General features: G+C 36.9%; 1 protein-coding gene across 1 annotated transcript in view; it reads left to right on the top strand.

Moving 5' to 3' along the window:
- Nucleotides 1-12,552, top strand: part of CNTN1 (contactin 1) — a 253,374-nt gene that overhangs the window by 215,783 nt on the left and 25,039 nt on the right. Inside the window, exons 19-21 of the mRNA XM_065048651.1 lie at nucleotides 1,892-1,962; nucleotides 6,536-6,770; nucleotides 10,412-10,515. Of these exons, the coding sequence (XP_064904723.1) occupies nucleotides 1,892-1,962; nucleotides 6,536-6,770; nucleotides 10,412-10,515 (410 nt within the window). The remainder of the gene's footprint in view (nucleotides 1-1,891; nucleotides 1,963-6,535; nucleotides 6,771-10,411; nucleotides 10,516-12,552) is intronic.

The following is a 12,552-nucleotide window of genomic DNA, read 5'->3' as shown; positions in this document are numbered from 1 at the left end:
GAACAGTACTCCTTGTACATTTTCATGTAAATCTGAAGAAGGTAAATATTCTATTGCACAAACAAAACCCCATATCCACACATTGTAGTTATCTTTAACATTTCTTCTGTGTTAAACAGCAAAAAAAACAGTTGTCCATATTTGTTGTACTGGATGAGTGACAAATAATGTCTGTTAAATCAAATGTTGTCAGTGTCTTTTCCAGTTTTGAAATCACTTCTTGTAGATAACTATAATTTCAGTAGCATTATTATTAGCATGCTAAGTATGCATGCTATGATTTTTCCTTTAAATGAAATCTGCTTGCTTCATCAATAACACATTTCATAGTGATTTCTTGAAATTCGGTGGATCAAAGTCTGGTTAAATGTATTTTAGATTCTGGATGCATTAGAGTAATGGTCTAAGAATAGCTGTCTGATTTAGTAATCTGGTCTTAATGGAAAGAGAAACCTGGGTTAGTGGTTGAGAGAATGAGGGAGGTTGTCTTGAAAAAGGTGATTTGTAAGATGTTAGACAGTCTTTTTTCTCTTCTCTGGCAGACTGTGCATCTTCTTTGACTACCTAAGCATTCTAGAAAATCTCTGCTTCTGACTGAGCCCTAAAGTTACGTGCCTATAATAGATAGTGTGACTACTCTGTATTTCAGCAATAACAAGGCCAAGTAATAAGTTTAAGCTTCCTCTTGAATTGTCATGATATGTATGTTTAGTCTCATTCTTCACTAATTTGTTTTCTGGAAAGGCAGAAATAAATAACACAAACCATCCACTGAATGCCGATTTCAATTTAAAATGTCTTAATACATATTTTTATCCTTTCTGAAAACATTAATTCTCTGCTTTTTGTTTCTCCGCATCTGACCCTCAGAGGAGGCCTCAGCAAACATCTTACTTAAATAGCGCAAGAGCACTTAGGAATTATCCCCTGACTATCTTGTGACCTTCACTGATTAGTGGAAAAAATGCCTGATCATATAAGAATTTTTAACTCAAATAACATGTTCCTATAGATAGGCTATGTAGCTAATGCCTGACCCCGTGGGGCATATTTGATGCACTACAGGTAGGCTATAATTTCCTAAGTTTTCAGTGGTACTTCATGTGTCCTCCGTATTGAGTGACAGCAAATAAATATGTAAACACCATAGAGGATAGCAGTAGAAGCACCAAACTTAGTGAAAAGTGTCTCACAGAAATCAGAATGTAGGAATGATTTCTAACGGAGTCCTTGACAGTATCCTGCTTTACCAATCAGCTGTGCACTAATGATAGATCAACACATTTTATTAATTACACAGAATGTAAGTGTAAAATGCAATTAGTAAATTACTAACTGCTATGCCAGCTTCACGTCTCAATATTTACCCATTCTGAATATGCCAGTCAAAAAGACATGTACCACTAATCTAGAATAGGATTAAGGCAATGCTTCAAAGATATATCCACGGGTTTAACCTTACACAGTGTGAGTAAACACATTGAAGTAGACAGAACTGATCACAGCCTGTTCAGGTAAATACATGTCCAAGTCCTGGATGCTTGAGCCCTTGGCTTACCAAAGTCTTAGGCAGCACAATAACAACACAGAGTGCTGCTTTTAAGACCTATGAGAAGTGTTCCATTTCTGAATATTGAATCAAATATTTGCAGAGAGTTAAAAAGAAGAATGATTGCTACTTATGGTTAGAACTGGCATGTTTCCTGCAGCAGTAGCTATATGTTAATCTTGGCAAACCAGGGACTCTCACAGCTATTACAGACTATCATTATTTTAATTGTATGTGCCACGTGTGCTCATTGGACCTGCTGGTGAAAAGAAAAGCAAATAGTGATATTTTTACTGACTACATACTTTGTAGTAATTTTTCTCGTCTTTTCTATTTTTCTAGCTCCTAATGTGGCTCCTTCTGATGTCGGAGGAGGTGGTGGAAGCAATCGAGAGCTGACAATAACATGGATGGTAGGTATTGCACTGAGATGGCACAAAACCTCTAATTCCTTGGATCTGATCTTGCTCCTTCTGAAAGCCATGGCTGGTTTGTCACTGGCTGCTTTGAGAGCAGGATTTGTACACAGTATATAGATTTTCAGACTCTCCTCATAAAAATATTTAAAAAGTAATGAGTAGGACAATATTTTAGATGTTTCTGTAGTGGACATTTCTAAAATATGATCTAAAACATTCTCCAAGTATGTTTCAAAGAAATTGAAATACATGCTGACTATGATAATGTATTGATATAACTGCATTTGAAAATTCTGCATATGTATCTTTCTTTGAGGCTTTTTTTAAGTTACAATCTGAACAGCATACAGATTTCCTTACTACAACTAAAACTATAACTATAACATCTCAATTACTATCTGCTGTGCACAGATTTACAGGGTTTATTAAAAAAAAAAAAAGAACATACATTGCCATTCTTTAAATTAGCCTGTCATAATTATTAGCTGGAGTTTTAAGGACATTATTGTATATTGCCATTTTGTAAGTTTTATTTTATATTAATGTGACTGGTAACACAGAACGGTGTTCCCTCATACCACAATTTAGCTGTTCATTGATATCCACATACTGATGATGTTGTACATTTCCTCCAAACCATTAATTTTTCTTTAATGATTATGTATTCAGCAAAATAGGAAAGGGACAAGGGACAGAGATAAAATATTAATCACAAAAATAAAGGAATGAAAAGTGTTACCAAAAAAGCTTTTCAGGAAGCGAAGTTTTTAGAGAATTTCATCTCTCTCATGTGCCATAGGTATTCAGTGCATTATATTTTGTTTTTAAACGTCTTATATGTATATAGGTATATGTAAAATGCTGTCTTCTTTCTGGTATTGTAGGAATGGTTTTTAAAATCTACGGGGTTAAAAAAAACAAGCAAACAAAACAGAGAAGAAGGGAAAAGAGGCAAGTAGATAGGAAGAAAGCAAGACCTAGAACAAGAGATGATAAGGAGTTATAAGCAAAGTTGTATAGGCAAAAGTTGCCTATTATTTCTTCACACGTGCTGTCTAATAAAAACTTTAACAAACTACAGAACTATTTCCTGCATTGCATGCAAAGAGCCATACTCGTGGCATTCTCAATGCAGTGAAAATCTGGATGTGACCAAACAAAAAAAAAAAAGGAAAATTATGACCAGGAGAATAGTGACTAATGCAAGACCTGAAGTACAAGATCATTTCAATTTTTCCTATACGCCCAAGTAGATTTATAGTCCAATTATTTCTCTTACCTAACATTGTGTGTTTTACATCTGTTCTGTAATAAGTAGCTTATTTAGTCAGACAAATTAAACATGCCTTTAAATATTTACTTCCCAAGAATCTTCCGCTACTGTCTCTAGCAAGTGTTTTTGAATAGAAGCATTAGATTTACGGAGCCTGTCTGACAGACAACAATATATCTATCCATGAGGCTAAGATAAAGCTGTGTATTGATTCCCCCAAATGCGTTGACATTTGCATATGCTACTCAAGATAGTTCTTAATTAAGAAGAAAAGAACAAAATGTATGGCAGGTTCATGTGTTGCTGCCAACCCCCTTTCAGCTTTTGCTATGATTCATAAGCCCATGTTGAATGAGACAGACAGAGATACAATCAAAGCTCTTCTAAGTCTTGTTTTGAAAGAACTGAGAAAGAGAGCTAGGACCGACATGCCCATTCTTCCTCTTTTTTCCCCCCTTTGTCTTTCCCTCTTCTGTTTTGTTTTTCAAAGTTTTTAGTGGATACTATAAACTGTTCAGCTACTTGCACCTACTCATGTGCCGCCACTGGAAGTCAAACTACTTTCAACATTTTATTTAAGACCTTTCAGAATATAATTTTTAAGTGCCAGTCCTGGCTTTCCAAAGTTTGCTCTAGGGGCCCATCCAGGCTGCTTATTTTAGCATATGAGGTATGATTCTGGATTATTTTCAGCAGCTACATACAATGATAGATTCAGAAGATGAGCTTTCGGAAGTGACGCTGTCCATGAAATCTTCTACTTTTATAACTGCAAGGTTGTCTATGAATTTAAACTTAGGTACAAGAAGGTAGGTTAGCTGTTCTGGGAAACTAGGTATGCAGTTTTCACCCGATCTCCCGTCAGACCTGAGGCAGAAAACAAGATGAGACGAGTTATACCTCACCCAATAGGTACACTCAGAATATGCCTGACACAGAAAAAAATAAACACATAAAATAGATTATCTAGTGTTCTTTTTTCATAGCTGATTTGTAGTTAAAACTCTTTGCATGGTGGCTTGTGGTTAGCATCACAACTAGAGACCAAATATCCATCTCCTTTTCGGTATGAGGAGTTTCTGGAATTTCATCTCTTGGCAGTCATCTTAATTACCAATTATACTTAAGTCATTCATGTGTTGTCAAAAGTCATGTTGTAGGTAGATGGGTATCTTAGCCCTGTCTAAAGCTCCATTATAATTCAGATTTGACATACATCAGCATTCACCTGTGTTCCCCAGAAGAGCCAAAGAAGTTACGTATGTAGAGACCTGCAGTCAGCTGCATCAGTCAGTTGTCTTTTGCAACATGGAGTCATGGTTAGAGTACCTGCCTGGGAAGCAAAAGGCATTCACTCCAGAAGACTGTCCATACGTATCCCATATTCTAAAAGGGTGCCCTAACCCTTGTCATGGTGTGCTGAGGCCGCTTTCCAGGTTTTGATTGAACTGAGCCACTGTTCTGCTAGAGATGCAGTTAAGTATGGGGAGAGAAGAACAGCAAGCAAGAGGAAACCTACTGGTTACTGAAATCTGCACTAGTACGCCCTGTTGGATTCTGGGCCTTGCTCCCACAGCTGTTTTGTGCTTGTATCTAGTGAATGATCCCATGCTGAAGCACTAGTGTCCAGGGAGCTTCATCTAGAACCAGCTTTCTGTACCCAACCAGCTGAAGGCTGCCTGCTTTTAATATTGCTGTATTGTTATTCTTGTGTCTTTAGCACTGTTGTTGCAGAGTGGTGTAACTTTATAACAGCAACAGAGAAAATGTGATGCAATGGGATCTGTTGGCTGGTACAACCGGGACAGGGGTCAGTTAACCTTAAGCTGAGTGAAGTCAGAAGTCCCACCCTTTGATCTGATTCTGTACATTTCTCTTGGAAGCTTTGTCATGAAGAAAAGAAGTTCTAGCATTGTTCATTTGTCCTTTTGAGACATTTTTCAAATTTTGAGTTCCAGGATATGTGTTTGCCTTAATTTTTTTTTCTTGTTGTGTAATATATACTGGTGTTGTAATCCACGTGTTATGTTTATGAAATCAAAACGTGAATGTTTCTGTTTTTCCAAAAATTCAGTGAGTTTTCACCAGAATTTTCTTTCTCAGAGAATCTTTAGAGTTTCATTCTGGTTTCAGACAAATACAAACATCAAAATTAGTGAGCTAGGAATTTTTTTTTTTGCTTATTCCACTGTTATCATCTAAGTTTCATGAATTCTTGCTCAGACTATCTCCACACATGTTGACTCAAGTGCTACAGCAGTGGGCAAACACCTAAGGAGAATAATTACTCTCATACTGCTCCAGGACCTTTGCCTCTATTTCATCTCTTTGAGGTTTACAGGATGGGACAAGGTGATGCAGGAAGTTCATTTTCAAAGAATGCTTCTGGTCAGCCTTCAGATGCACTGTTGAATGACATTATTTTGGCCCATTGGGTGCACTGTCTAATAGTTGTGGTAGAGGCACCATGGAATAGGGAGGGATCACTGACTGTAGAGCTTTGGTAGATGAAGCAAAATTCATTATAGCAGATGGTTATCTGCAATTTTATATTGTCCAGTATTCCCGGGTATAGGAAATCAGCTATAGTTTCAAGAGGCATTTTTTATAGGTACCTTTAATGTCCATGCTGAAAGTGGAAATAATTTCACTTAAACCTTTGCCAGTTAGAAGCTAGGGAGATAATCTAAACCAAATACTGGACCCCCTCCATCATCAGTGAAAAGTGGTAGGATGAATCATTCTTTGAATGTGTCTATCTCTCTTCATCAGCTGTACAAGTTGTTTAGGTGACCAGCTTTAGGTAAATTAATATAATTTAGGCCAACCACATGAATCTTCTCTTCTCTTCTCTCTCTCCGTTTTGCAAGAATATTTATCTCCACAAGTGCACATGGACCCATATACTTGCACAGTGTGTCTGTGCACTATCACTGACTCCTTAAGAAAGCCTTTTTTGCTAACTACAGCTGACAACAGTTTTGGTACACAATCATTCTTGGTTTCTTTCTGTTGGAGATAACACGATAAGACTTGCACTGAGTTTGGATGAAAAACAAGATCTTAAAATATTTTAGTAGCAGATATGCTACTACTGCAGATTTGCATAATGAAGATTGTGCATTTTTAAAGGGAGTGGTAGCAAACTGTACAAGCAAACCAGGAGAAAATGGAGCTTCAGTTCAGTGTTTTTACAATGCACACATCAATGATTTCTGTATTATTTATATTTAATTAGAAATCTATTTGTTTGGTTGGCTACAAAAAGTAATGTTTCATCTTTTGCCTCTTTAGCCTTTGTCAAGAGAATACCACTATGGCAATAACTTTGGTTATATAGTGGCTTTCAAGCCATTTGGTGAGAAAGAATGGAGAAGAGTTACAGTTACTAATCCTGAAATTGGCCGCTATGTCCACAAGGATGAATCAATGCCACCTTCAACCCAGTACCAAGTAAAAGTGAAAGCTTTTAACAACAAAGGGGATGGACCATTCAGCCTCACTGCTGTCATTTATTCAGCACAAGATGGTGAGTAAAGGTTCCAGATAAGTTTTACACTGAAGGTCCAGATCGACACCGCCAGCATCAGTAGAGAGAAGTTGGTCCTTGACACTGGTTAATACAGCAACACATGCCTTCAGCAAGGAGGGTGTGTATTGCTCACACAAAACACTTGCAGCTGTTCTGTATAAACAGCTTCAGACTCTGCTTTCTATTTGATGCAGAGGACTTGGTTGTACTTGCTGTCAATGAGCAATACACAAAAGCATTCAAGATTCTTCACTCAACTTATTGAAAGATTTAAGAATTTATAAAAAGAAATTCTGATCTTCATATTTCTCACCTAAAACATCTGCATCGTTATCTAGGAATGTCTCTGTTATCTTAATACATATATTTTACATATGTTTAACTTTTTTCTAACAGGCCACACTAAAGCATATTATTCAAGTAGATCAGTATCGGAATTTAGCCGAAAATTGTGAAGGAAGAATAGTTCAGTTGTAGCTAGTTATATTTCAAGTATGTTTAGAGTCTAAGGTAAATTATCCCTGTCACATTCTTTATTCTGCTTTGGATGCTAGAGCTACCAAGTGAATAATTTAATGAAAGCCTCTTTGACATTCCACTAAAATCTTTTTCTTATTTCTTGCTGGAATTATTTCACATTGTGTGATCTTTAGGACTGAAGTTTAAATGACATTTCCAAATTTAGCAATAGAGAGGAAGTACTAGAAGAAGGTTTACCTTAAATCAGAAGAAATATATACAACATCTTAATTGCAACATAATCACTCAGGCCTGTTTAAAAGAAAATGTGGTTTATTAATTTCTGCCAGAAACCCGAAGAAGAATTGCTTGTATTTTTCTTTCCATAGAGCAGAATCTCCTTTACAACATCAACAGATCCAGACTAAAGAGCCAAAAGGAGAAATATGATAACAAGGCCACATTCTCACACTTCCGACTCTGGTCTCCACTCTGTGTACTTTATGGGAGATTTATGTTCATGATTCCCATTAGCACTAATGGGAACTTTGCACACAAATGGCCCACACACAGGGAAAAGATAAAGTAGTCCTTTTGTTTCTTATGATAATTTGGGATTCAAACTAGCAACACTTAACTATCTGAGGAGATTAATACTAATGCTTTTTCTCAGAAAAGTGTACCTTAGAATATAATCTTCAACAGCTGCTGCAACAGGATGACGGTTGTTTTTGCAGTTGTATAAATGAGTTAGTAAATAGCTATGGTGTAATAAAAGCTGTATCTGCCAAATAACATTTCAGTATTCATCCTTTCTCAGAGACATTATCGACAGCTGACTGATAAGCTCCCACGTGTTTATGTTAGGATTGTGCTAACCATGTCAGGGATGGCAGTGTGTTTGTATAGCTCTCAAAGTTCAGAGACATGGAAAAGCATAGTAGCTCTAAAAGACAGAATGTAAGTAAATGTGGCGTAGTGCCAACTTCCAGATAAAGAAGTCACTTCAGTGGCTACTGGTGTCCTAACACAGACTTTAGCAAAGTCCAGACACTTTATAGAAACATTTCTGGTTAACTAATGCCAGATCCAGGCAAAAGGAGTAGACAGTGTCAGCACAAGAGGCACCAAAAAGTCAGATTCACAGTGCTCTAAACCTCACCTGTAGTGCTCACAGCTCTTGTGCAGAGCTGTGATCCTGACTACTGACCATATCAAATCCAGAAACTGCACAGTGGCTTAGAATGAATTTTTCCAAAAGGTGTAATGGAAGTTATTCCAAAGAGTACTCTGCAGAATTTTGTGCTGGCATCAGGGCTTGTATGAAGTCACCTCAGTACCTTGTAGCACACTTACTGACTCCCAGCCTTTATTTTGTATAGTTACGCTTAGAAGATAATTGTGTGGTGACCATTATGTTTTCAGTGAAGAGAACATATTGTGAGGCCCACTGATTGCTTCTCTTATTGGTAGAATTACTGCATTACAAGTCTGGAGAAAAACAGCTGATGTCATCTTTCTGGCCCAGGAGAGACTGCAAAATATTTATAGAACATAAATGCCAAGTAGGGATATAAATTAGTTGGTGCTCATAAACAAGCATAAGCATATTAAATATTGTTTAGAGTATTGTATCAGCAAAATCCCTGGCATTTGGAACTTTTCAATATGAAACATTTTGGTAAACTCTGTAATTGAGTCAATGGAGAAGAACCTGACAGTGACTTGGGAATAGATTAGATGGTCATATCTATTCCACTAGTATTTCTGAATCAGCGAGTGATGTTACTACTGTCAGACATCACAACTTCTCAAAGATATTAGTGAGATTTTAAAGCAGTGTGGTCATAAAATATTCCATATGGATATGTATCAATATACATACACACCTAAATATAATGACAGCGTTTCCACTAAGTTGTGTATTTTATAATATATCTTTGTGCATCTATTTGTAAGTGTGGGCATCTTTATTCAGTCTAGTGGCTGGGGAATTTCTGTATTCTCATGTGTTTTAAGCCAAGTTTCATATCTGGCAACTAACTACTAGTCATACCTGCCATTGCTAGTAGCGAGTGATGATTGCTAGTAATGAGTACATAGGCCTCTTGCTTATCTAAATTCCTGTCATTGTGAAAACAATTTTGCAATGATGCATCATTTTTAATTATACATTTGCATTATTAACAGTCATTGAAAGACAATTACAAAAGGTAACTTTGCATATAAGATTATTTTGTTACCTAGGATACTTTTCATGAGAGACGTAACTGATTTTTTTCTTAACGGTGGCTGTTTTGATGCATAGTTGACTGGATGCCCAGCTGGAAGATTAAGTATATGAAAGCTTTCCTCTGCTTGAGCTGCCATGCTTGTCTGTTACAACTTGTTTCAAAAAATTCACGATAGACAACTGTTTTTAACTTGGAAAACTGTATCTCTTATAGGCATTGCTAAGTTTATGCCTTTTTAAATTCCATACCTCACTTAAAATGCAAGCAACAATGAAATTAACAGCTTTTTACAATTAAACTAGAACTTAATATTCTAAGCCCTGAATAAAAGCATATCACATTATAATGGTCTGTATTCTGCATTGGCTGGTGTCCAGAACTAAGAACACAAACAAAATCAGCTGTGTGATGTGTGCCTAATAGCAGGGTGCTCTTGGATTATTTCACACCTATGCCACTGGCCGGCTCTGTATCTAATATCTGGTCTCACAAAAACTTTGTATCATCACAACTAAGTGATATACACATGAATATTTGTGTGTAGATATCTTAAAAAGTCCAATGTACATAATCTATAGCTTAAAAAATCTGATGTACATAATCTGTGAGCTGCTGTCCAATTTAGTAAAAGATCACTGGATGCTCTGTTTGTTAAAGCCTGTTTTTAATTTACACAAATTTCAGCATGGAATCTGTTGAAGCATAAAAATACGTAGTCTGAGCCAAGTATTAGAATCATTGCTTGGTTTTTATAGAGTCATTTCCCATACAGATCATCACTGAATTTAAAGTTTACTCAAGTAAAACCAAATTACAGACTAACACACTTGGCCCCCTGATACCAAGAAAATAATATGAAATACTGAAGTAAGAGGAGCCCCTGTAAGCCAGTTTAACAAAATCAGTGGATAAGATTGGATGTTTGATGTATGCTTTGTCTTCCAGCTCCAACTGAAATACCTACAGATGTGAGCATAAAAGTTTTGTCATCTTCTGAAATGTCTGTTTCTTGGCACCATGTTTCCGATAAATCTGTGGAAGGATATCAGGTGAGTTTAGAGGTGACACTGGATATCTTCTCCTGCATTTAATTTCAGTAGTTAAATGCAAGGATTCCTACTCTAGCATTCTAGCTCTTAGGGTTCTGTTTTCTTTAGTTGTCATTTGCTGTACAGCTTTTACATCCTGAGAAACAGATTATTTTTGATGCTATGTACTTCAGCTGAAAAAAGGCATCACTATTTCATAAAAGAATCATGTTTCTGTGTTACATAATTGAATGCCTATCTCTACCTTCTCAAAACATATTGAAATTAAGTTTTGTGTGTAATTGACAACACAGACATGAAATTGTAACTAACTTGTGGGCCATTTAAATTATCAGCAGTTATTAATATAGTTCACCTACAAATCCTATAGTAAGTCGGACAATGCATCAAATAGCCAGAATCCAGGATACCAGAGACAGTGCTGTTGTGCAAGATAACAATGTTTTGTTTGTGGTTTCTATTCTTCGTATGAAAAAGAGCTTCAAGGTATATTCAACTGGTCCAGGACTAAGTGAAAAATGTTGTTTGTACAATGATGACAACAGCCACAGGGTAGGTGCAATCAGAAATGGCCACATAGTACTCCAGTGGTAAGTCTTACACCATCCACAGACAGTGGCTGCTGTTGAACTTTGCGGTGTATAACTGGCTTTTGGCCCTTAGTTGGTTAGTGACTTGCTTTGTGATTTTGAGTTGTCGGCTGCTTGATGGTAGCTTCTGTGTTCCAAACTGAGCGCACACCAGTGCTGAGTAACCTCACAGAATGTATTTTTATGATTGAAATCTATGAATAAATGTTACTTTAATTAGTGGTACTTGTTTCTATATATGTTTCTATATATCCTGATCTCTGTTTCTATCTCCATGAGATTTATGTAGTAATTTTGGGATAAGATCCTATTGAATGTTTCGATAGGAAACAGCACAGCATCCCATATAAAGTGTGATTCTAGAAAGTACACAGATAAAGTTTTAAAATTAAAAGCAGAGTACACTAGGATTTGAAATTAAGACACTGTCATCGATGGTAACTCCTAATTTACTAAAGCAGACCACTAATTTGGTGTTTCAGAGATTACAGTAGCCATAAAGCATGACAATGGATGTTGGGAGTTGTGATAGGGAATGGGGTACGAAAGCTGGAGTGGTGAGGATGAATGAGGAAAGAACATGATGGGAGAATATTCCCACAGGCAACGCACTTTTGGCTTTCATTTTAATGTTACATTAGTTTACATAAAGCAATCTGAGTTGCTGTCAGGGAACATCAGGGGGGAAAGGGAGAAGTGAGCATTCAGCAGGAAATAACAGGATACATGGAACAGTCAATAGAAAAAAAGGAAATTGTGGGAAAAGCACGGAGGATCTTTGGGCTGGAAAGAGAATATTTGCTGTTCTGAAGAAAGGTGGGATACCCTGGGAATGTGTGAAGACCTCTCTTACATAGAAAAATAAATGTGTGGGATCTGACCTTATAGCTGGAGTGTAACTTCATCCAGTCATTCCTAGAGAAACACTACACTTCCACAAATCCAGTATGAACTGGGTTGCTTGAATATGTACAGTGAGCAGCAGCATTAGGATCTTGCATTTCTTCTCTTTTTTTTTTCTCTTTTTCTAAAGTATCTTCTAGTTATCAGGACTGTGGAAAAATGTTCCCATCTGGCTACACAATAAACAGACTGATAGGCATGAATTACTGCCCTGCAGAACTCAATAAGGTGTTGATTCTGAGATGTCTTTCTCTAGAGCAGTCATCAGCCTCATCCTAGCAGAGGGGAGAGCAGCAAAGGACAAGCCTGTGCTTCTATGCTGAAGGCCAAAAGAAAGTTTTGTGCTCCTGACGATCAGAAGTACCATCTCCCATCAGCCCTGAAGGAGCCATAGGACAGGGCAAAACCAGAGAGGGTTCTTCTGGAAGGTCAAGGCTGCAGATAGTATTTTGGAAGTTACAATACAAGTTGTGGGGGAAGGAGCACAGATTTGGTTAAACTACATTATAAAATTAAAATTAATATGTCTGAAAGTCTCTGTCTT

The sequence above is a fragment of the Columba livia genome, chromosome 1 (genome assembly GCF_036013475.1).
Source record: "Columba livia isolate bColLiv1 breed racing homer chromosome 1, bColLiv1.pat.W.v2, whole genome shotgun sequence".
In the NCBI taxonomy this organism is placed as follows: Eukaryota; Metazoa; Chordata; class Aves; order Columbiformes; family Columbidae; genus Columba; species Columba livia.
This window is presented reverse-complemented; position numbering and strand designations above follow the sequence as displayed.